At 42.3% G+C, this 25,581-nt stretch overlaps 1 protein-coding gene across 12 annotated transcripts in view; it reads right to left on the bottom strand.

Moving 5' to 3' along the window:
* The window catches only part of ANKRD6 (ankyrin repeat domain 6), a 65,276-nt gene that overhangs the window by 18,243 nt on the left and 21,452 nt on the right, over positions 1-25,581 (bottom strand). For 4 of the 12 annotated variants that reach the window (XM_079971070.1, XM_079971078.1, XM_079971075.1 and 1 more), the window contains exons 2-4: positions 16,006-16,270; positions 4,895-5,017; positions 2,725-2,976 (exon numbers count right to left, since the gene is read on the bottom strand). In XM_079971070.1, coding sequence (XP_079827196.1) covers positions 2,725-2,976; positions 4,895-5,017; positions 16,006-16,125 — 495 coding nt within the window. In that variant the 5' untranslated portion in view covers positions 16,126-16,270. Of the gene's footprint in view, positions 1-2,724; positions 3,066-4,894; positions 5,018-16,005; positions 16,271-16,400; positions 16,709-25,581 lie in introns of those variants that run through there. The other 8 variants (XM_079971074.1, XM_079971077.1, XM_079971080.1 and 5 more) reach the window with 8 other exon arrangements.

A 25,581-nucleotide genomic window follows, 5' to 3' on the forward strand; every position in this document is an offset into this window, starting at 1 on the left:
GTCTAGCTATTAGCAGATAACCTAAGCAATTAGGTCACTTCACGTGTTATACTTTTCCTACACAGAAAGAATTCCCATTTAGAAAAAGAAGAACAACATGAAACTTGAGTGTAGGCTGTTGTCACATGTGAAGTTTTGCAGCATGAAAACTAATGCGCTGGCAACTGTATGTGGTGAGCCACAGAGGTTATCATGCTCCGCCCACCCCCCATCGTTTTCCTTGTAGAAGCATTACATGACGTAACCATTAACTGCTGGTAGCTTACGATTCTGAAAGCCATACCCTACTCCAACACACACTGCTTACAAATCATGGGCCTCACCATATGTCTTCCCTAGCAAACTTCTACCTAGCACTATGTATCACCAGATCAGCAGATTAACTCACTCAGAATCACTCAAGTAGCTCTGAGTGTTCCTCAATCATCTAGTTTTTTCAGATGGAACAAAATCAGGCAATGTTCAGCAAACTGACAGGCAATTTGACTGACGTTTGCAATATCCATTGATATCTAGATAGCCCAATGAAGAATGCAGTTACAAAGGCCGCATGTTTGACTGGTCAACCAACTATTTGGATGTGTGGTGGGGGTTTTTTTAAGCCTTATGCAGCCAGTGGGGCTGTGTTGCTCTCCTGGCGTACCAACACCATGTGCCACGGCTGGTTACTGAGAGGAGAAAGGGAGAGGCAGCAGGGAGCTTGGCACAGTGAAGGTGCAACATCGCAGCTCCCCACACTGCACCCACAACATGCCAGTTTCCCCACTGCCTTGCCCTCCCTCTTGATAACCAGCAGCAACACACAACTGCTGGCCACTACTGGGGCTTATATTTGATGAAGAGGAAGAAACAGGCCATGATCCTTGGCTGAGTGTTACATCAGAACTAGGGGTGATGGTTTGTTTCATTTGCAACAAACCATAAAATCTGTCACTAATATTTGCTCTTGGGATTCCTAACTGGTTTGCTGAAGCGAAACAAACCACATCCCATGGATCAGACATTAACACTAAACTAGGGCTGTTGGTTGTTTCACCCCACCATTAGTAGGGAGATGAACAGGACAGGAAAAGCTTTTCATGGTACACCATTAGGGTTACCGTGACGTGCAAACTGGGTCAACGCATGTTCAAACCGCATCCACTTTTCCTAGAAGCTATGTCTGTTTTCAGTCTAAATAAAGAAGTTGGAATGTAAGTTGAGTGGCTCCACGCAATGCCTGGCCTGCAGCAAAGTGGTTATGTGACAGTTTGCAATTTGACCCATTATGAAGCTATTGGGGAAAGTACAGAAAATATCTTCAGATAGCAGCAGGAGACCATTTTATTTGTACAAACATTTCAAGGAACACAGAGTTCTCTTAGTGGCATGTTCAGATACTATTTTCTTTCAAATACTATTTTCTTACTATTTCAAATGTTACTCAAATGTTACTCAAATGTTCAAAAAATAATAATAAAAGCCAAATTATAAAAGATCATAAAATCAAGCTACATTTTTCACTGGGATGGGACTGAAATGAGCTACTATGATTCCCAGCAGCTCAAACCCAAAGCCTTCTAAAGGCACTGCTCAAGAGCCAGCTGTTGCAGATAGAATGGATTAGGCTGATGATTGTTTCATAACAAAAGACCCACTTGCTCACCCGCTTGATAGATTTTTGTTGTAACAATTATTTTAATTAGATCAGAGTGACAGCAACAAGAAAAACTAATGTAGTTCATTAAAGGACTTATTAAACATACTGGCATTTGAGGAAGACAACATATGCTCTGGGAACCATTTCCCTCCAATTAAAAGAAATCTGAAGTCACAAACAGAAAGATGCATTTCCAGTGCAATAACAAAGAGTAATTAAAAGACAACCAACGTCAAGGTGGAAAACTGTTTTATAAATAGTTGTCCAGGCCAGCTTGCTTTGGCTATCAAAGTCATGTGTTCTGTTGCACATAAATCAGCTACATCTGTATATATCCACACAGGATAGCACATAAGAATGACTAGGAGTGAAGTGGGTATTTTCACTCAACACAAAAGAGTGCGACAGTGTTCTCAAAATATCATGGGAAATAATTAGAGCTCTTTTCCTCCCCTAGTCCCGACTACATCATGTGCTACGGAGGATGAAGGTGGACAAATGAAGAGGAAATTGTGCAGTGTTAATTGCTGTATGCACCACCAAAACATAAATGTCCAACTAGCCAAAACTAGCCAATAAGAGCCACCTTTGAGGCACAGTATACCCGTCTACCCTCCATTATTTTCATGCAGAAACTATTTCTTAAGTGCAAGGTCATTCGTAGCTGGCCAGTGACTTTTATGAGTCCAGAACTGTACAACAGATCAGGAATAGGGAATGCATTGAACAAGGGGTTACTGGACCACAACTTCCATCATCCATGATCACTGGCCAGGCTAGCTGGGGTCGATGAAAGATGCGAGCTCAATAACACCTGAAGAGCCACAAGATCTCCACCTCTGCTTTAGATTTTGGCAATGCCAACAATTCCCAGGAAGCATTTCCTTTAAATATGGTAACCACAAAACAATTAGTGGGACTCTTGTGTGAAAAGGACACAGGTAGGTAACCTTTTGGCAAAGCATATTTTAAAAAAAGCCAGACATGCAACCATGCACTTTTAAAGTAGCTCTGACATGCCAGATGGCCAATCCAAATGGTACATGCAACTGTGTCGCAGAGAAGCTGAAGTTAACAGTTCTAACCTCCTTCTCTCTTTGCAATCTTCTAGGATCTTTTCTAGCCTTTCTCCTCTGTTTTTTCTTATCTTTTTCTTCCTTGACTTCTTTAACCAGGGCCACTTTTCCCTTGACTATTTCTGAGGTATGTGCTGTATGAACACTCATTGACCAATCAGAGATGGCATCAGGATTCCAATAAGGGCTTGCAGGATTAGCAGGGAGAAGGAAAGAGTTACTTCTTGGGGTTTCATACTCTACAGAGCTGGTCTCCACAGGCTGAAATTCATAATAATCCCATTCAAGGCCACTGGAGGTCATTCTTCAACTAATGATAAGGTCTTTTACAATATGTTAACGATCAACATCTGTAGAACATGAAGTCAGCATTTTAAATCCTCCACAACATTTTTAAGAGTTTCTTTATGTTATGCAACATTTGGCAGATGGAACATTAATTGGGCAATTATGTATTTACTACATAGGATATAAAAACAATATAGTTATTGACTTTCACAGTTCACTGGAAAAAAACAGGATAAAGGACAGTCTTTTGAAAGTTGAGAATATTTGCAATCCAGGAGGCTGCAGAACTATGTTTCCAAGTCCACATTTGCAAGTTCTTTCTGGTGTACAACAACCACTGTTGTCTAGTAGCTGGAGTGTTGCTACCAGGACTGAGGAAACCCAGCTTCAAATCCTCAATCAGCCATGAAGCTTAATGAGTGATCTTGGGCCAATTACTGCTTCACAGGGTTGTTGTGATGATAAACTTGGGGAGGGAAAATCTTGTACACCACCTTGAACTCCTTGAAGGAAAGGTGGAATATAAATGCATTCAATCAATAAAAGAGGTACAAATATCTCAGGTGGGATGTAAATGGATAAAAAAAAATCCACAGTGACCTTGAGTGAAATCCAACAAGAGCCATACCCAGAGCAGAATACAACCTAGTTCTGAATACAACCTAGTTGGATACAACAATTGGATTTCATCTATGCTATCTACTAGCTGGAGGAAAGCTACAGGAAGCGAGAATATGATTACTTCATCAAATGAATATACCCGCTCTGTATAACTTGTACATAATGTGACTTTCAATAATAAAACCACTTTCACCCCAGCTAGTAAAAGTTTGTTTGAGCACAACAACAGTATTCATGCTGCACAGATTTTATGAGAGTCAAATTTTGCCAAAAATTTCAACATTTCTTTTTTAATGTTAAGGCTGATCACAATATATTAGTTCAATGAATGGCAAAGAACCATCCACTAGGAGTACAAAAATAGAGTGATTTCCATGCCATAAAGCATTTTGGTTCCGCTCAGAAATGTCCTGAGCATTATAAATGCAAGCATTCTTCCCATGGGTTTCACACCTCTGAATGGCATGAATGATGTGATGGTGGGTGGTGGTGAGTTTCCAGCTCTAAGAAAAGTGGAACCAAAAAGAACAGCAGTGAAAAAGATGAGTGAGTGAGGTTCAGGGGTGGGAATTTAGCTCCCTCAAAGCACTAATTTCACATGGAATGTTTGCAGATGTGAACATTCAGCACAGCTTAGCTCTGAGCTTCCTGGAGGAAGGAAAGGCCTGTGAAATCTAAAAACACTTGGTGTCTGTCCAACACCATATTGAAAAACCTTTTACTTCTCTGAAAGGCAACATCCACTCTTTATTTATGCTTAAAATTTGAAAAGTATCTGGCAAAACGATCCTTGCAGATTTTGAAAATATGCCCCAAGGCACCCATCTACAGGACCACTGTCTTTGACCATCCCAGTTACATGCTGTCCTATAAAGCTTTAAAATTAGGGTCCTTCCAGATAGGGGTTTATTGTGGAATTAATACTTCTCCTGCATGCAGGGTTCTGTTGTTGTTTGCAGTATCCATACAACTTTGTCAGCATCAAAATGCCAACCTCCCCACAAAATAATAATAATAATAATAATAATAATAATAATAATTCAGATGTACACTTTCTGTGTAAAATCCAACGTAGAGGAAAAGCCTGTTTCCTATGAACCGTTTGCAATATTAAGCTGCCATCTGGAAGTACCCTTAGTAAACAAAGCAAACATCTGTTTTGAAACAGAATCAGTCTCTAAAAGGAGACAACTTGTTGCAGTGTTCTTTGGACTGCTAACCCAGAGACAGAAGGGCTTTCCCTGGTGTAAGAACGGCTAGAACTACTCACATCATCCTGAAGATCCACATCACAGCCTGCTTTGAGCAAAATCTGGGCAACGCGGAGATGACCCTTATAAGCCGCAAGATGGAGAGGTGTCCTCCCATGCTGTAAAGCAGAAGGTAGCAATTGCTGAAAAAAAATCAAAGCCAGCTGCTGGTACACAGCATGTTAGCAACCTTATACCAGAGACATTCCTATTAAATGAATATTGCAACACTACCAACTATATGTACTTACAAATGTATGGCCTCTCTTCGTAGTCATGAACCTGCACTTCTCTCTAGGAGTATCAGATGCTCCTAATTTCCATTGTTTCACCCACACTTTCATTTCCCACTAGAAATCCATTTTAGGCCAGCAAACCAACTCACTCTAGAAGCAAGCAACTATAAATGCTGGCATATATGGAAGAAACCAAACAATATTAAGAAGAAGAAGCAGCGTTTGGATTTGATATCCCGCTTTATCACTACCCAAAGGAGTCTCAAAGCGGCTAACAACCTCCTTTGCCTTCCTCCCCCACAACAAACACTCTGTGAGGTGAGTGGGGCTGAGAGACTTCAGAGAAGTGTGACTAGCCCAAGGTCATCCAGCAGCTGCATGTGGAGGAGCGGAGACACGAACCCGGTTCACCAGATTACGAGACTACCGCTCTTAACCACTACACTACACTGGCACATTAAGCAATGTGAAGTCCATTTATTTCAATGGAAGGGATTTAAGCAGGTGCTTAACTGTACAACAGAAAGCAAAAGAACTTGAAGTGCAATCTGAAGCATGTCTACTCTGAAGTAAATTCCACAGAGTTCAATGGGACTTACACCCAGATAAACTGCAACTTTTAAAATTGATTAATTTTGCCCATATTATTTTATTGACTTTATCATTATCCTTTGGAGTGAGCACAGAAATCATTCATAGTGAATAGAAAGCTCTGTGAACATTGAAATGACATAAAATCATCAATTTCATACAGTGGAACCTCGGCTTTCAAATGAAATCTGTTCTAGAGGTCCATTTGACTTCCAAAACGCTCGAAAACTAAGGATCAAAGGGTTGTCAGCAAGTTCAATGGAAAGAAATGAAAAATGCACATCGGAAGCCATTTGACTTCCGAGGCGCATTCAAAAATGGAAGCATTCACTTCCGGGTTTTTGGCATTCGGCTTCCGAAGTCTTCGGCAGCCAAGACGTTTGAAAACTGAGGTTTGACTGTAAGAATATAGGATGAGTCCTGCTGGAACAGGCCAAAGATCCATCCAGTCCAGCATTCTGTTCTCACAGTGGCCAGCCAAATATATATAGAAACCAGAAGCCCACCCCCACCCCTGTGTTATCTGTTGTTTTCAGAAAAGAATGTGTGTAGAAACAGAAAGTGCAGCTATGAAGATACACACTTTTTATTTAAATAAAACAAAAAGCCCACCAAGCAATCATAAAAGCATAAACAAAAGGCAGGAAGACCTTTTTTAAAAAAAACTATCAACAGAACTAAATTAAGCCAGGAAAGGCTGGGAAAATAAAAAAGGTCTGCACTGCACCAAAAATGCAACAAAACAGGCATCAGATGGACCTCTCTGTGGAAACAATTCCATAATTGGGGCACCACATGACGAACAATTTGGGATCATGAACTAATTGCAAAGTTAGATGTTTCTTGTAATTAGGGATATACTAATCAGCAGACTAGCTAGTGGAACTAACCAAACGGAACTAAACATCCACGGAAGTGACAATCAAATAATATCGCCTGAACTCCAATTAAGTTTCACTGAATTACTGCTCAAAGTCCCAAAAATTATACTTTTTTGGGGGATAGTGGATATGTCCCTCTATCAACAAGGAGATAGCATTACACCAGAAAAAGAGAAAAAGCTAATTAAAACCACTGTTCTGCCCATCAGCGCCTCCTTTTCTGCCTCCACCACTTTGGGTTGCCAGTTCTGCATTGCCAAAAAAGAAAACACCGCACCAAAAAAGAGAGGACATATCTTTGCATAAATGGTGCATATGCTTGCATATATATGCACCTAGATGAACATTTTGAAAGAATCACTAGAAAGATAATAAATGTCTCCATAGTGGGGAAGAAGCTAGCCAGGGGGGATCTGTGTATCTCCTTAATCTGCTGCCTAGTTGCAACTTTAACCCTGCTCTCTCTTCTTATAGTTCCTTAACTTGAAACCACACTTGGGTGGATTACTCTTTAAGAGCGAGTGGTCCTCTGTAGGACACATGGCCACCGTAACACAACCACCTTGGACAACAGAATTCCAACCAGCTCAACAGCCACTTACGGCAGCAGCATATACATCAGCCCCGCAGCAAAGTTACACAGATCCCATAGGAAGATACATGGCATGGAGCTACAACATGGGCTGGGACTTGTGACAGCATCGTGATGTTGCCACCATCACCACTGATGATTGGCACCTTGCATGAATATTATGGGGGCATAACATCATGTTGGCAGGTGTTGGCGGAGTTGCCAAGAATACTTGTGGGAGTGGCTGTGTACTATGTTATCTCTTGCCTCTACAAGCACTGTTTTGCTTTTTACTTTGCTGCTGGGAGTGCATAGGATTGTTACATTACATAATACCATATTGGTATAAAGATTGCCAGCATAGTGAGATCATAATTGTGGTCAGCCCACAGCAGGGTTTTGTTCTTGTTCTCTGCTTGTCTGTTTTTTACTGTCCGTGGCTGATCTAACTGCAGCTTTGAGATACCGTATTTTTCGCTCTATAACACGCACCTGACCATAACACGCACATCGTTTTTAGAGGAGGAAAACAAGGGAAAAAACATTCTGAATGAAACAGTGGATGTATCATTTTTGTGCTTCATGCTGTGGCCACAGACATGTGATCTGATGGTGAATTTGGGGTGACCCAATGCAAAAATCCTGAGAATCCCTGTGGATCCATGCTTTGTAACCACGTTTTTGCACCACTGCAGCCGCAGGCAACAGTGGGTGCGTGATTTTGGGGGGGCAGGCTGTAGCCATGGACATGCTATGTGCTCTGATGGTGAATTTGGGCTGACCCAATGCAAAGATCCTGAGGATCCATGTGGATCCATATTTTGTAACCACGTTTTTGCACCATTGCAGCCCCAGGCAACAGTGGGTGCATGATTTTGGGGGGGCAGGCTGTAGCCATGGACATGCTATGTGCTCTGATGGTGAATTTGGGCTGACCCAATGCAAAGATCCTGAGGATCCATGTGGATCCATGTTTTGTAACCACGTTTTTGCACCATTGCAGCCCCAGGCAACAGTGGGTGCGTGATTTTTGGGGGGCAGGCTGTAACCATGGACATGCTATGTGATCTGATGGTGAATTTGGGCTGACCCAATGCAAAGATCCTGAGGATCCATGTAGATCCATGCTTTTTAACCACGTTTTTGCACCATTGCAGCCCCAGGCAACAGTGGGTGTGTGGTTTTTGGGGGGCAGGCTGTAGCCATGGACATGTTATGTGATCTGATGGTGAATTTGGGCTGACCCAATGCAAAGATCCTGAGGATCCATGTGGATCCATGCTTTTTAACCACATTTTAAGTGGGGAGGGAAGGAAAAACACAGAAGGGACAAGGAGCAGGAGAGGGGTGTGCAGAGAAGCAGCTGGCTAAGAATGCAGGAGAGGGGTAGGGAGGAAAGGAAGGCAAAAGTTTTCCCTCACCTACCCACCCAAGCCAGCCAGCGCTCTCTCTCTCTCTCTCTCTCTCTCTCTCTCTCTCTCTCTCTCCCTTCTGCATGTTTTCAGCTTTCCCCTCTGCTTGCCTGGAGGGGAGGGGCTTTCCCTGCTCTTTGTTCCATTTGAGCAAACACAGCAAGGAAACAGAGGTGGGTGGGCAGTAAGACCCTGAGGCAGAATGCCGGAAAGCAGCCGCTTCCTCTTTCAGGTTTCCCTTCTAGGAGACGAGCGGTTTGATTTTTGCCTGCTTTTTTTTGCCTCCCCTCGCACCAATTGGCTCCAGGGACCACACATTCGCTCAATAACACGCACAGACATTTCCCCTTCCTTTTTAGGAGAAAAAATCTGTGTGTTATAGAAGGAAAAATATGGTATATTTAAAGGGGGGGGAAAGCAAAACAAATCAGTCCTAAGGTTTGACTGCCATTCTAGAGATCATCATATGAAGACGCACCTATGAGCAAAACAGATGTCCAGAATCCTCAATTCTGTCAGAAGACGGTGAATGGAACCAATGCTTGAAATTAACAAATCACCACAATCTATTTATCCATCCACTCCTCCCCTATCAGACAGTAATGGAAGGAGTCCTGGAATTAAAGAGTAACAAGAAGCTCTTGAAAAATGCAAGTGTGTCATTTAGTCAAAAGAATGCCTTGTCCAATGGGAGTCTTCTTCCTCCAGGACTCTGTTTCAGATGACTTGGTCTTGTAAGGATACCAAGGTGGGTCTTTTTAATGGCAACCTCTCTTACCTAGCTAAACATTTCTTTTGGAAGGCATTTGATCAAGTCTGTAACAGAATGCCATTTTAATCCCACTGTATCGTCTATATTTGGACTATTTCATTTAATTACATGGCCTACATGACTCCTGCCCTATAAAACAGAACATACTTCCAATATGCTTTCAAATAGCTTTATTCCTGTGCATTTTGGTTTCTTTTTATTATAACTCACACTGATTTACTTGGTGTCTGCAGCACAACTCATCCCACCCCTCATTTCAAAAAGTCTCAGCCAATGTGTGAATCTATTAAGTTCTTAAATTCCACAAACAGAAAGCTGTAGCTTTGATAGCCACATATACAAGTCTGATCTGATTCAAACAGGACCTTTTCAAAGGCTGTCATATAAAGTCAACAGCTGGTTGAAACCTTAGGAGTACGTTTCCTTTTATTCTTCCCTGGAGAATATCATCCAGAACTTGACACTACTTTCAGCTGACTACGTAGTTAGATGGTTCAAAGAATCTCTTGACAATTTCACACACACCCCCCAAGAACCTGAATTGATAAATGATTCAGAGATGCAAAACATAGATGCTAAATATGAATTCAAACAAGTTTAGCCCTGTAGTCAGTGTTGGCAGTGTTTCACCCTATTAGGGCAAAAAAAGAGGGACACTGTAATGGTTCTAGGGGTTGCTCGTGCGTAAGCTGGTGCCTATCTCCCCGGCTGGGTGCAAACACCTGGCTGGGTTGCCAAAGTGAACCTTTCTGTCCGGACAGCCACTCACCCGTGGCTGTCTCAATCGCTGGCAGAATCCGTCAGTGGGCGTTTCTTAAACTTCTTCCAGCAAAGAAGCTCTTTGACGCCTAGTCTCCTCCTACTCTCTCTGCGCGAAAGCCTTCTGCGCAAGGAGGGCGTAGGCAACGGAGGACCCCTACTCTCCCCGCTGGTCCCAGGCAAGGAGTCATGGGACCGCCTCGCCACTTCCCCCATCTGCCCCCCTTCTCCACTGGTGCTACGCTGATTCTCTTCCCCAGAAGACGGGCTGCTTCTCCCGATCCCTGGACGCTCTCTGGAATCCCTCCGGCTTTTGCTCTCTCCCTCCGGCACTGATGGCAGTTCCCTGACAGACACATTTGCTGACTTCTACTTTTAACTATGGATTGTTATGACGACTCTCATTTTACATACCCATGAAAAAGAGAACATGTCCTGGAAAAAGAGGACATGTGGCAACCCTTCCTTCATATGGTGTGGGTCCACAAACAGTGGATGCAGCAGGGTTTTCTATGACCATATGAACTTGACATGCCAGAATACATCATAGTCAGTAATAGTAATTCCCCAATAGTGCTTCCACACTTGATTGTAGGAGGCATATGTTACCAGAGCTGGCACAGCGCTAACATTTGGCAACAAGTCAGCACATGGCAAGTGAACATGGTTTATACTTCGAAGCTTACTTCCAACCCAACTAATAAAACTCTGTTTTGCTGGATTCTGATGTGGCATCACAGATATGCCTGTCTGACATGGAATTTTCACAAGCACAATCTGAAAATTGAAAATGTTAGGGCTCGATCCTGCTTTCCACTTGTCCCACAGCTTTCCCCTGGGAAATCCCACTCTTTACCACTGAATCAGAGCAAGTGTCAATTGCATTTTCCACTTTGCTCCAATTCAGTGGCAAAGAGAGAGTTTCCCCAGGGGAAAGCAGCAGGACAAGCAGAAAATCGCTCAGACCCATGGGTTCTAAGCACAGGACAAGCAGGAAGTGTGGATGAGCCCTTAGGATTTTTAGGGAAGAAAGACCTGTGACAGAGGATACTTTTCAAAAAAATGTTTTTTAAAAACCCTTCCAAATGGATAGCGGAAATGTGAATTCTGAAGTTTGCAGGGTGGCTGGGTGTGAAGTGGCACGCAGCCAGCAATCTGTAATAAGGAGGTGGGGCTGTTGGAGAAAAGGAAGTAAACAACATGGTGTTGTCTGCCTGTAGGGCCTAGAAAGAGATTTATACTCTGCCACTAGCCAAGGGACCAGATAGAGAGGTCTTATCTAGGTGACAGAAACACTTTAAGAAAAAGAAAATTGTTTATAGCAGGCAGATGGAACGAAAGTGGTGGACTTAACAGGTAGAAACAAAAGAAAGACAAAAGAATAATCTACATAACTGGAATAATTTGATTTACTTCCTTGAAAGGTCTAAAGCCAAGCAAGTTCATACATATTCTAGGAATGCTGTATGATTTTGGTTTTGCTTACTTGGTGTTGTGTCTTATGAGACTGAAGATCCTTTGCCTCGGGGTAAATTTCCACATATTGGGATGGTAATTTTTCAATAAGGTGGAACCCCCCCCCATACATTTTTACAAATGCTTTGGCACACACACAACACACTGGGTGTGCAAGGTGTGTGTCCATCTATACAAAAATGTGAAGAATTACTTCTTACCATTATCTCTGTTAATTCACCCTAAGAACTATTGCGCACACACAAATTATATGAGCAAATACACACAGTTGATTTGATATATGCAACACCCTTTATCCTGCTGCTGCATAACACCACCCCTTCTGCATGTCCTTTTTAAACTTCTTTTCCATGGCATTTACTTCTCCTCTACGTCCCTGCCAAAGCACACACTTCCAATCTCCAGCCAACACTTTGCCGAAACATGCATATCACTTAACACATTTGTGGAAAACATTTCCTCCTTGTGTCTTAAAGAACATGGTGGGGGTGCTTGGTGGCCCATTAAGGGTGCATTACAGAGAGCTTCTGAGATACAGAGGTCAGTTCGGTGTTTCTCTTTCAGTTCAGTTATTTCTACCTCTGCCTCTATAAACATGTCCTATTCCTTCAAGACATGGAGCATCTCCACCCAAACAATTGCCCCTAAACATTGGCACGGAAACAACCTATGCGATGAGGTAGCAGCGTGTATCAACCAGTGCTGAAGAAATAAGGAATGTTTTCTAATACAGTACATCACAGCTTTCCAAACTTTTCATGTTGGTGACCCACTTTTTAGACATGCATCATTTCATGACACAGGAATTCAGTTTTGCTAGCAAACTGGAGGTTAAACTAACCCCTTTCCAGCCCCGGGAGGAGTGCAGGGAGCCTTTGCCCGACACACAGTTTAGAAAGCTCTGCAGCACATGCTGAGCCCATCTCTGCATTACAGTAATACAGTGGTACCTCGGGTTAAGTACTTAATTCGTTCCGGAGGTCCGTACTTAACCTGAAACTGTTCTTAACCTGAAGCACCACTTTAGCTAATGCCGCGCCGCCGGAGCACGATTTCTGTTCTCATCCCAAAGCAAAGTTCTTAACCTGAAGCACTATTTCTGGGTTAGCAGAGTCTGTAACCTGAAGCGTATATAACCTGAAGCGTATGTAACCCAAGGTACCACTGTACATGGAATAGCCACCACGAGAAGGCTAGTAAGCAGACACTATATGACCACTGCAATGTGTAGACTGGCCCTAATTCAGGAATAGTTCCAACAACGACAGTGTTAAGAGCATGTTTAGGTATATGTCTGAACTTTCAGGCATTTTTTAAAAAAATTGTTATTGGACTTTGTATACTTGAATTGTCTTTTTATTAAACAGAACTTTTCCAGATATATTGGCCTTCAGTCAAGAAAAAGGAAAACAGGAACCTCTTTCAATTCCAGCAAGCTGAGACAACTATATTATTAGACCGTGAAAGACCACATTAATTCATGTGTTGCTGCTTCAAGTAAACAAGAATTCAAAAATGCTGTTTTCTTCCTTCTGTTTAAAGAGTTCTGTGTGTACTAGCCTGAATTCAGAATGATTTGAATGCCTCCATAACTGTCCCAGTGTTTCCTCAGGCGTTTATTTTCATTATCTTTAGCCAGTGTGCTTTTTTTAAAAAAAGAAGAAGATAAGGAGTTTATTCTAAAATATGTTCAAATATTGGAAGTCATATGCCCTCATGAACATTCACCCTCTACAGATGGTCAGAAATAATGTGTGAGGGCTCAAAGTGAAGAGGGGGACAGAGGTGCATTTGATGACTCCACCCTCAGAGTCCCTCCCATGTACCCACTCTTCCCCTCTACCTTCCTGCACTGAGCCACCAGTGGCACAAAAAAATGGCACTTTCAGGCACTGCAATACATTGTAAACCTATTCATTGCTTCAGATGGGAGACATTTCTTTTACAGGATTTATCTTACCCATTAAGATTGGACCCTGTCATTTCTGAACTCTGAGCTGTCTCCAGCCCTTAAAATTAGTGTGGGTTGAAAATGAACATTAGCAGCCTGTCAGTGAAATAATCTCAAAACATTTTTTTCACCTGCAAGCTTCCAAGATAACATGTCAGATGATGCTTCCAATGTTCTGGAAGAATAGGGTGAAAGGAGCCGCCTTGGAACTGAAGAAGGAAAGCAAGCTTAGGCTTACTGCAAAGCCTTGGGGAAGCAAGCTTAGGCTTACTGCAAAGGGTCTGAGCTCCTACCCAAATGAATGAATATAAAAGAGTGGTTCAGTTAGGGAAAGACATTAGAACTGAACCAAGCTACACTTGTGCCTAGCACAGATTTTTAGGGCTTGCACACAGCGCTTTATATTCATCCTAACCTGATTCCACTGAAAGAGATTCTTCCACACCACATTGATATTCTCCCTGTTTAGAAGTGCAGAACTATTGCAGGAGTGGGACCTCACATTCCAATACTAAGGTAATGTATATTCTTGCTATAAGCAAGTGCAGCTGCATCTACAGTAGAATATGTGTCTGTAATTTTCCTTTGGGCATTCCTATAAATATAGGTGAAACCCTGTCCCAAATGGGAATTGGGAGAATGGCTGCACTACACCTATGTAGCTACCAAATTTATAGCTCAAAGCTTTCTAAAATTATGCCACCTCTGAAGCAAGTCTAAAATTTAAGGCATAACTCACTCAAAGTTAAGAATTACAATATCCCATCTATTTCAATGGGAAAACTAAATGCATGCTTCAGTCTCACCCATGAGGCTCTTTCTGCATGCTCATGACATTTTTCTGTTCAATTTGGCTTGTGCCCGCAAGAACCATCACAATCAACTCTCACCGGGAATTGAACAAAACTCCAACCATTCTAGGAGTGCAGAGGCCTCCTCAAAGATTTGACAAGTGCACTTGTCTTCCTTGCTATTTATGTGGAACTGGCAGGTGCACGGTCCATTCTTCTAAGGACTCACTGCCCAGCTACTTATATTTAATAGGCTAGTAGTTCCAGATGAATAGCCCTCTCTTCCACCAGAATGATGCTCAGCTGTTTGGGGCACCTTCAAGTCACAGACTGGTGAAAAGACTGTCAGCAACCTGGGGGGTCCATCCCCACAACCTTTTCCAGGGTTCAGGAATACACACTGTCTATAGGGTGGTAGCACAAACTGAAATCCAGTAATTCCTGGAGAAGTACATTCCTCCCTAGGAGAGCAACTGGAATCTTAGCCCCACGTTAGGAATAGAAGACATATTGAAGTTCTTGGTGCTTCCCAGGTGAAACAAATCTCCATCCTACCTATGTGTTAGGAAAGTGAGGGGAGGGGTAAGAGAGGTGAGGCCAGTTGCCAAGAAGCCTGGAATGTTGTGCAAATTGGCTGCCCCATATACATTTTTAGTATATGGGAGGCACCTGAGAAAGGCCACCTCCACCTCCTGGTCACCACCACCCCCTTCAAGTATGTCTGGTGCCATCCTTGACCCAAATGACCACTCTCTGGGGGAAGGGTCCTTGTGGCCACACCTACCATTAAAGACCTGCAACTTTCATCCCACTCATGTTGAACAGCAGCATGTGTTTAAACCGCTGGCCTCTGGAAGAATGGAATAAAAGCAACACAGGAGAAGCACCCTATTCCCAACTTCTTGGCTCCAGGCTAGGACAACATAAAATACAAAGACTCCTACCCTCCTTCCATGTGAAGACATGTATATTTTTGTCATTTTACCATTTGTAAACATATATGGTTGGAAAACAGTTTTGTTTCGAACAAGATTTTGGTGAAATTTGGAAGCTGGATTCAAAAATGCTAGATCAAAGTTTTCAAACCCTGTATCTCACCCACCCCTTCCAAACCTTAATTCTGAAAAATCAGTAGGATTACACAGTATACTAGAAGCATTTACTATGTTCCCAGCCATTAGGGGATGAAAATTTTACTCATAGTCCTCTTCCCTAAAATATATTATTTACAGCTGGAGTAACATTCCCCAAGACAAACAGGATGCTCTCCTCCCTTTTAAAGCAGAGGTGGTGCTGTTTTTTCCAGGCAGCCCCAGATAACTTCATTTTGATTTCCCTCCCCCTAAAACCATTAATTTTGCCACTGCAAAATGCAGTGTGCACTTTTGAGAAAAATATAGAAGTGGATTCACTGTTCAACTCTGCACATTTATGATGCTCTAGGCTTCTTTCCCTTGGAGAAGGAAGAACAGCAGAAAAAGAAGGAAAATTATTTCACATCTAAATGGTGTCTCATTTAAATGCAACTGGCCCAAGTTGGGGTGGGGGTGGGGAAATCAAATACTTTTGTCCGCACCACTTCCTCGAACAATTAGATTTTCAAAGCCAAAAGAACATTTATCAGAAAGAATGAATGGTTTGGGAGTGAGGTTAGTTCTCCATGAATTTGTAAGGAGTTTTTCTCTTGTTACCTTGGTAACGGCTACCTTGGCACCCTTGTTGATAAGCTGCACAACATTATCCAGTTGCCCTTTGTATGCAGCTATGAGAAGGCGTTCTGAAAGCACGGCGACCACATCCTGCTGGCTCATGAATTAGGAGAGAATGGATTTCAGGACAAGCTGTGGGCAAGCTCCTCTAGTCCAAAACAAAAGCTTCACATCAGTCCAACTGCAGTGCACAGAGGGACCCCAGTTTGGTGGAAGATTGGATCCGTTGCTATGCCATCTTCTGCATCTGTGTAAAGGGGGAGGGAGAGGGGAAGAGACACAAAACATACTCTCAGTCACATCATGGAAAACAAAACAGCAGCAATTACTCCTTTAAAAATTATTTGAAAAGCAGCAGGAGGAGTGGCAAACAATACCTGGAAGACTGAAAAAGCTAGAATGGTTGGATTCCTACATGCAACACAGAGGATTGGAGAAAGATATACTTTCGGAACATCCTTCTGCCGTCCATTTGTTTAAGAGGAATATCAGTAGTTACAGTGCGTAAATGGCACTATATTTCTAACTCCACACCGCAGCGAATGCATGAAACCTGAAGGGAGAGGATGCGCTGCTCAGTAACCATCCTGCCTTCTCTTGTCGCTCCAGGATGTTCATTTGTAAGCCTGCTTTCCCTCCACAGCCTTTCCATTAATGGACAGCAACACGGCACCTCCTCCCTTACTGGTGTAGTCACTTTCACAGAGTACAACCTCCGGCGTGTGTAGGTATCAATCCATTATCTATGTCTAAATGTCTTCCAGCAGGAGTCTCGTGATTGTTAAGAATATCGTAAAACTGACTCGCTCGTGATCTCAATCAGCACTGCACTCTCAGGATCTGTTGCCAGAGATTATTCTTTGGGAACGGCACCCAAAGAGCAAAAGTATCCCCAATAATATGCAGGTTTTATGGCTATTTTGCTGTGATAATAACAATACTTTAATTATTTACACCCCACCCATCTGGCTGGGTTTCCCCAGCCACTCTGGGCGGCTTAACAACATCTCCGAAAACATAATAAAAACATCATTCCTTAAAAACTTCCCTAAATAGGGCTGCCTTCAGATGTCTTCTAAAAGTCAGATAGTTGAATAATTCTATCACTTATACCCTGTCCATCTGTTTGGGTTTCCCCAGCCACTCTAAAAACATAACAACATATCTAAAAACATGTGAGAGGGAGGTGGTTGGTTGTTGTTTTTTGTCCTAAATTTATTTACAGATATAACTATGTTTTAATTATCAGGGCAGATAAAATAATGAAGAGATTAATACACTTTTCTGTCCACACAACACTTGACAAAATGGGTTGCTCATTTTGCCATGGGAAACACAAAGAAGCTTTATGAAAGAAATGTCACAGCTCAGGGGTAGAGCATCTGCAGAAGGTCCTGGGTTCAAATCCCTGGCATCTGTCTCCTGCCTGAACCCTGGAGAACTGCTGCCAGTAAATGCAGACAAAACTCAGCTAAAAGAAACAATGGTCTGATTCAGTTTAAGGCAGTGTCAGGGACTGATAGGGCTCTGAAGAGTGTGTGGCAGAGGCGGCGGACCAGGAGAGGGGACCATTGGTACTTAAATATCATAAATATCCCTTGGAACAAGTGAGGCGGGACATTTATATACTATAATATGTCTTGTAAACATATATAATTAAACCTTCATCGCACATTTAACACATGAAAAACTCTCTAGCAACACTCCCCAAGACTTGTAGAGAGGTAGTAGCTAATTAATTAACAGAATTATCTCAGTATTCCCACTTTACTAATGGCTAATGTCTCAAAGCCTGATTTTATACTCTTCGGCAACTCACCCCGGATTATTGTACCAATAATTTTCATTGAGGCATCACTAGAATCTTTTTCATTCCATACAGTGATTTAGAGGTCCTGTCTTCTCTTTTGCTGACTGGATCCTTTACCGTCCTTTCAATCTTGCTTATTGTGGATTATACTAACTCGGCAGAACAGCATCTCTTTAAAAACTGTTTGAGGTCTCTCAGTATTTGGGTGGCTGTCCACCACAGCCATTGCAACAGCAAATGATGTAAAGAGGCGAGGGGGACCTTGTCTTACTTGCATCTAGACTTTCTGTTATGACAAAACAGCAGACTTGCCTCTATCTCTCTCAAGTAAGATGAATTCTGCTACCTGCTACCCCCCCCCCAAAAAAAAAGGAAACTAAAAGGAAAAGAGGAAGAGAGAGACTATGCCAGAAAACAGCAAGGGAAAAGTTGATCCTGTATGGTCTCAGGCTCCATCCACACTACAGCACATTTAAAGCACATTTAAAGCACATCCACCCCAAGAACTGTTGATCATGAAGGGCGCTAGGAATTGCAGCTCTGTAAGGGCTAAGGGACGCGGGTGGCGCTGTGGGTAAAACCTCAGCGCCTAGGACTTGCCGATCGCATGGTCGGTGGTTCGAATCCCCGCGGCAGGGTGAGCTCCCGTCTTTCGGTCCCAGCTCCTGCCCACCTAGCAGTTCGAAAGCACCCTTAAGTGCAAGTAAATAAATAGGTATCGCTTTATAGCGGGAAGGTAAACGGTGTTTCCGTGTGCTGCGCTGGTGCAGGCTCGCCAGAGCAGCTTCGTCACGCTGGCCACGTGACCCGGAAGTGTCTCCGGACAGCGCTGGCCCCCGGCCTCTTAAGCGAGATGGGCACGCAATCCCAGAGTCGGACACGACTGGCCTGTACGGGCAGGGGTACCTTTACCTTCAAGGGCTAAACTAGTTCCCAGGATTTGGGGTGGGGTGGGAGGTGTCCTCAGCTTCTTGTCTAACCTATAGCTTGGTAAGAAACAAACTTTAATCTTTCAAATAAATACAAATAAGTGTATGGATCACAAAAGGATAAACCACTCACTCTTGAACCGGAAGTCTTTACCCTTGTCCTATGTCTGAGTTTCCAAATCATCTAGCTAGAAGTCATTGCTTTAGCAGGGAGGCCATCATAATGCCTCTCAAGAGTCATGCTGAAACCTCTGGTTAACATCCGTTGAAGCTACTTTAGTCTCAAATGGGAACAGGTGCTTAGTGCTGCAGTAAAGCAATAATAAAGCTTTGCTTCCAATTGGTTTCCAGCCCCAATTCAAAGTGCTGGTTTGGCCTATAAAGCCTTATGTGGCTCAGGACTACAATACCTATAGGACCGCCTCTTCCAGCATGAACCAGCCAAAACCCTGCAATCATCTTATTTGTGTGCCCCTTCCATGAGAGGTCTGGAAGGTGGCAATACAAGAACAGGTATTTTCTGTGGTGGCTCCCTATTTGTGGAATGCTCTCCCCAGGGAGGCTCGCCTGACACCTTCCTTCCTTATCTTCAGGCACCAGGCAAAAACATTCCTCTTCAACCAGGCCTTCAGCTTTCAGCTGTTAATTCCATCTACAGCCTTTCATCATCACCATTATCATTGTATGCTGCCTTTCCATAGTTAAAACCAGGCTCAAGGGGGTTTACAACATTAAAATATTTACATAATTACAAAAGTAGTCTTAAACAATAAATAGAACACATCAAAAAATATCACAATCAAATTGAAGTTTCAGCATTAATCATAAGATCCAAAAAAAAAAATGTAACACAAAATTAATATGAGTAACAGCAACAACAAAAACCCCAACAACCTCCCCCCCATAAATAATAGTATTATTATAGTATGTATTTTCTGTTTTGTGTTGTAAATCACCCTGTGGTCTCTTGCTAAAGCGTGGTATTATTATTATTATTATTATTATTATTATTATTATTATTTCCATACTCCCACCTTTATCAATATGAAATGACATGAGAAGATCTTAACACTATGTGTGTGTTCAAATTCCAAGTTCCTTAATGCACAAATGCTCTTGAAATAACAAGCAAAAAAAGAAAGAAAGCCCATCCTCACCCCACCCTGCAGAAAAGAGAATCTGCCAGCTAGGAGGACACAGATTTAGCAATGAAAATCACTCTTCCTAATGCTGCTTATGAGAAGATATGAGAGAAAGCAAAAAGGATAGTTTGACTGACAAAAAGAATTAGTATTTCAGACCCACAGCAATGAGGCAATGATGTAATCAGCTTCCAGATAATGGAATCCAAGAATATCCCTCAATGACTCATTCACTGCTGCATCGACAGTTAACAGGAGGGAAAAAGGCATCTCAAAGCAACAAGGATGGGTGGCTTTGAGATAAGGTTAGAAATGTCCAGGTTTTAGTCCTTTTCAACACTGAATGTATACCACGAGACAGTTCCAAGTTGAACTTTATTTAAGGAGAGATTGTATGTGCCGACTAGAATGAATACACATGGGAATTGGGGAAATCATGGATTAAGCTCTGCTGCATTGAGGAATCATGAACGCCCCTTCTAAAACAAAACAAGCTACAAAAATGTATGGAGATGGATAGTTAAACCTTGTGCACCCACACTTATGTTGTTATTCTGCATGCTGGCCAAACTGAACCAAGCTACAAGTGATGCAAAGAAATCTGCAACAAGATCTCACAATGTATTTTTCTTTGTCTTCCAGAATGCACTAGGGGCATGGCTCCGGGGAAGGAAAGGTTAAACTCTTTCCCACAGTTTATATTAGCTGCAGAGAGTGGGCAGAGCAATGGTACCCAATACCCACATTGCAGCTGTCTCCCCCCCCCCGAATAATAGCAATTCATTAAGTTTAAAGTCATGAAATTGGTGTGATGGGGAAAGTCAACTAAAACCTCCCATCCCAGAAAAAGATTGGCCCCAATCCAATTTGGAGGACCACGTAGCTGCTTTTGATTATTAAAAAAAGACTCTGGGAGATCACGCCACAGATTTCCCGGCCATGACACTTCTTTTCAGCTCTCACTTGCCCTTGTACTGTGCCTTTCTCCCTGCTGCCACTGCCCATACAAAAAAGTGACCCCATACTAGGCAATTTTCGTTTTGCATGTTGCTTTTTCTTTTCAGTAAGATTCCCCCTAATTTTGAATTTATATTTAAAAGTAGACAGAAAGGATACTTGTGAAATTGACAGCCTAAGGACAAAATCAACTCACTCTTAGTTTATTTAGCCTCTCTTGCTGCTTCCGACCTGTTTGTACGTTCTGTAGAAAGCATGAATGCCAGGCTCGTGTTCCCAGCCAATGTCTAATCTTGCCATCATATCTGGAGCCAACCATGTTCTTGACTTAAGACTCGACATAAGTTCAGGTAGTAGCATAGGCTGATGTTGAGTAAATATTTGAACAAGGCAGGAAAACATGTTGGGGTACATAAGCTTGGCTGAGTTACAAGAGCCTTTATAGGATTGGAGGAACGAACTAGGAATGCCAAATATTGGTTGGCAATATTCACACTTCATGAACGTTATCCATGAAAATGTGCCAGTGTGGGAAAGAGGAAAGCAGTTTTGGTTAACTATGATGTGCAATATCAGTTGCAGAAATGGAAGAAATGTTGGATCTTCACTTTATGTTATGTTTAAATATGTTGAGTCCACTCTACCATGTTAAAGATGGAGTAGATTAATCATGGGATTCTGTTCCTTCACAATTCCTGGACTGCTGCAGGGAGAACCGGGCAGGATGAACCTAATAAAGAAGGGGCTAGGTTGGAGGTCTTTCAGGACCAAGGTGATGTGTGCCTCTTATATCAAGGTCAGCCTCTGGCTTGAGGGTCAAATACAGCCATCTAGCCAGTTCCTGGGCCCCAAGCCACACCCCACAATGCCCATGTCCCATACTCTTCCTGGGTGCTTTTATCTGCCTGGAATCTGTCCCCAGACTTTTTCTTTGCCTGAACAGAGGGTGAGCAGTTGTGGGTGTGTGCAGAAACTCCCGACTTTTACATGGCTAGAATGTACAAAAGAATGAAATCCATTGCTTTGCACACTTTTGCCTCTGGTTCCACTCAGTTTTTGCCTTAGACCCTACCCACCACTTGTGTGCGCCCCACCTACCTCTGAAGGTTGCCCATGAGGAAATGGAATCCTCCAGCTGAAAAAATGTCCCCCACACCTATTTTACAATAAACAGTACTTGGTCACAACTGATAAATGCCACTTCACTCACGAAAATTATGCAAGGTCAATATATACAAAAACTGAGAACATTAAGGACATGGTCTTAGTTGTGCTTTTAATGAATTTTGCTCTTAACGTTATGCGAAAATCAATCATTAAGGTCTAAGGCAAGCAGTGCTGCCAAGAAAATCATAAATACATTTTATAACTTTCTATTTGTGGCCTAATTTTTCAATTTCCCAGCCAGGCTGGAAAGGGTTGCATTTGAAACAGGACACTCTGTTTCTAACAGAACGTCATGACGCGCTATACAAGATCAGCTGACCAGTGGAGTAATTGAATTCTGCTTCTTTAAAAATAGAAACACAACACACTCAAATAGTTCATTTACTCTCCAGCAGTTGTTAAATAATTCATTATTTTCGAAACAGATTTTTAAAAAGCAGATCTTTATTATACACAAAGGAAAACTACACTTTATAGACTAGGATCCAAAGGATCACACATGTCAAAGACAGAAGCAGGAACAGAGGGTGGGGATCTCAACTTCTGTACTTTTTTCAGACCAAGGGACGTGACACCACCTGCTACAGCATCTGCGTAACTGATGGACTTTCCTTGCTAGGGTGACCCAAAGGAAAAGAGGACATGGGCTCTGTTCCTTCCAGCAGCACATAAGAGAATGAATTCCAGCAGGGTTAGAAAAAGGAACAGGAGAGCAGAGTGTCTCTAGTAATCAATTTGCATTCCTGGGCAGAACTCTTAGAAACATAATGCCATGATTCATTTATGGAAAAGGAAATTTCAAAGTATGGTTTTGCATCTGTTTGCTTTCCCAACACAAGCCAACAGTCTTTCTGCTAATGGCACTTCTTCTTTTGCATGAGAATGATTCTCCTTTTTATCCTGTAGCTGGCTCACAGTTCAGGGAGGCTTGTAGCTGCCACAAAACACAGACTACTTGTTCGCACAACAACCCAACAACCCAAATTTGCTAGGACTTGCTAGGACCATACAAACGTGTGGGTTTCCCACAGAGGAGCTTCTAGGTCTTTTTACTCTCATGCCTTGTTTTATATTTGCTCCTTTGTCCAAAAGGAAAGGACTCAAATACAGTGATATCTCTGGTTGCGAACGGGATCCGTTCCAGAGGCCCATTCGCAACATGAGCAGAACACAACCCACGTCTGTGCGTGCACGGGTCACAATTTGCCGCTTCTGCGCATGCACATGATGTCATTTTGCACGCCTGCACATGTGTGAGTGGCGAAACTCAGAAGTAACCCTTTCCCGTACTTCCGGTTCACCATGGGACGCAACCTGAAAACGCTCAACCTGAAGCAAACATAACATGAGGTATGACTGCAATGCTGAAGGAGATAGTGCTTATTCCAGTCACATTTTCAGCATGTTTTCCTTTCTGCCTCTTTTCTCTCGCTCCTCCCTTCTCCTCAACTCAAACTTATTAAACACCAAATCATAATCAATAATTTTAAGGGGTTTTTTTCTACAATCTAGCAGTAAATAGATTTTATGAAATAAATAATTAACAGACTACAACGCCATGCTAAGGTGTGGATTAGGATACCATCCGAACTGGGCTCGTGCTTTCTCTTCTCTAACCATGAGCTATAGCTATGGTTTGTTCTTCACTGTAGCTCATAAATTAGCAAAGAGAGAGCTTAGCCATGGGCCAGTGTTTTGATTACACACTAAGCCAAACCTTGGCTTAGTTCAAGGGTGGTGCAGCAGCCCAAAGGACCAGAGACAAAGCAAGCTCCTTTCAGGGAGCCTGCACATTTGCATGGTACCAATAATAGTTTGGCTTACCATGTTGAATGGATAAAGTCAGTGTCTTTCTTGTGGGGTTAATTCCAGGTTGGTTGTTTTTTTTCCTGGGAAGGTTGCAGTTGACCCCTTTCAGCCCAGGTAGCCCATAAAAGATGAAGTCATAAATTCCCTAAATATGACAACTTTGTCAGTCAGTAACCTGCTCTTTATTGTTTAGAACAGGCTTCCTCAGCCCTCCAGATGTTTTGAGACTACAATTCCCATCATCCCTGACCACTGGTCCTGCTAGCTAGGGATCATGGGAGTTCATGTAGGCCAAAAACAGCTGGAGGTCCGAGGTTGAGGAAGCCTGGTTTAGAAGCTTGGCTTCCAACAAGCCTTATAGACACCCACTTCCTACATCAACCAGATTAAGAAATCCCTCTGCCTTTTTCCCACACCCTTACAGCACATTACCTTTCGTCTCAATATATTACAGTTAACAATCAGGGCAAGGATGAAAAGTGCCTGCACAATATAACCTCTATTTTCATGGCAGCTGAAGCAAAGCCATATTCCTGAATCACCCTCAGTTTCTGGTGGATGGAGTTCTGAATTTCTAGTTTCATATTCACATTTTGAATGGATGGCTGCTCATGAATAGGATTTTAGGGCAGACACAGACAAGATAGGGCCTAACAAACGCCCTGAAAGCCCAGGGTTCCCTGACAGTTTATTTTTTGTTCTGACCCTTCCAGTCTTTCTGTGTTCTCGTTTCTTAATATATGCATCCCTGCTTATTAGGGTGATTTCCCCGCTTCTACGCAAATGAGGAAACAAACTTAAGCAGGTGCTTGACACCAGTCAGACATTGGCACTGGATCCCTGCCAACCCTACTGGCAGACTACTTAGCATAAGAGGGGGGTGCACAGATTGTTTTTTTTCCCCAGGGAAAGAAAGGGTCAATACAAGCTGAAGAAACTTGTCTTTGTCAACCCAAGCAAGTTCACCGTTTCTGCCTTTGCTGTGGAGATCTGTAATTCATGCCTTTTGCCAATAACAATGTGCACCATTGACATGGCCTCCAGGCCTACTAGGCTTTTCAAATACAATGATATCTGATATGTACCCATCCTCACACAATATTTTTTTCCCCTGAAGACCTTTGCACCACACTGCGTAATCTCCACTGCAAAGTTTTAAGTGGCATTAATGTATAAACAGTACCTAGGTTAGTAATTGCGCAAATACAATTAACAAATGGTAACTAAAGAAAGCAAATGTGCATTCATGATGCTGTGGTCTCTCTTCCAAAAATACAACATGGAAGGGTTGTTTTTTTAAGACAGAGATAGCATTTTAATTGCAATCACACAATGGTTTGAACAAATTATGAATCAATTCCGTTGGCTTACTAAATGCACCCAGTTAGCACTGTTTCCCAGCTTTCTTAAAATATATAGAACAGCAACTTACTGGCATGTATCCTGGTCCATAGTAAAGATTGCCCACTTTTGAAATAGTTTATTTGAATATTACGCACTTCTAACAGTGGAAGTCTACATGTTAACTCAAGACTGTATAAAATCAGGCTGACTCCAAGGTATATACATATACAATTGCAGTCTAAAATTATTGAAATTGATTGTATGTTTGTGTATTTAAATCGTATTCCGTTTTCAATTTGCACATTACAGACAAAGGTAAACCAGCTTCTGTTTACTCAGTAAATTTTAGTGCAACAAGGCTAGAATTCAACCCAACTTAGAAATAATGAAATTTGATTTG

Source organism: Podarcis cretensis, assembly GCF_951804945.1.
Source record: "Podarcis cretensis genome assembly, chromosome: 3".
Taxonomy (NCBI): Eukaryota; Metazoa; Chordata; class Lepidosauria; order Squamata; family Lacertidae; genus Podarcis; species Podarcis cretensis.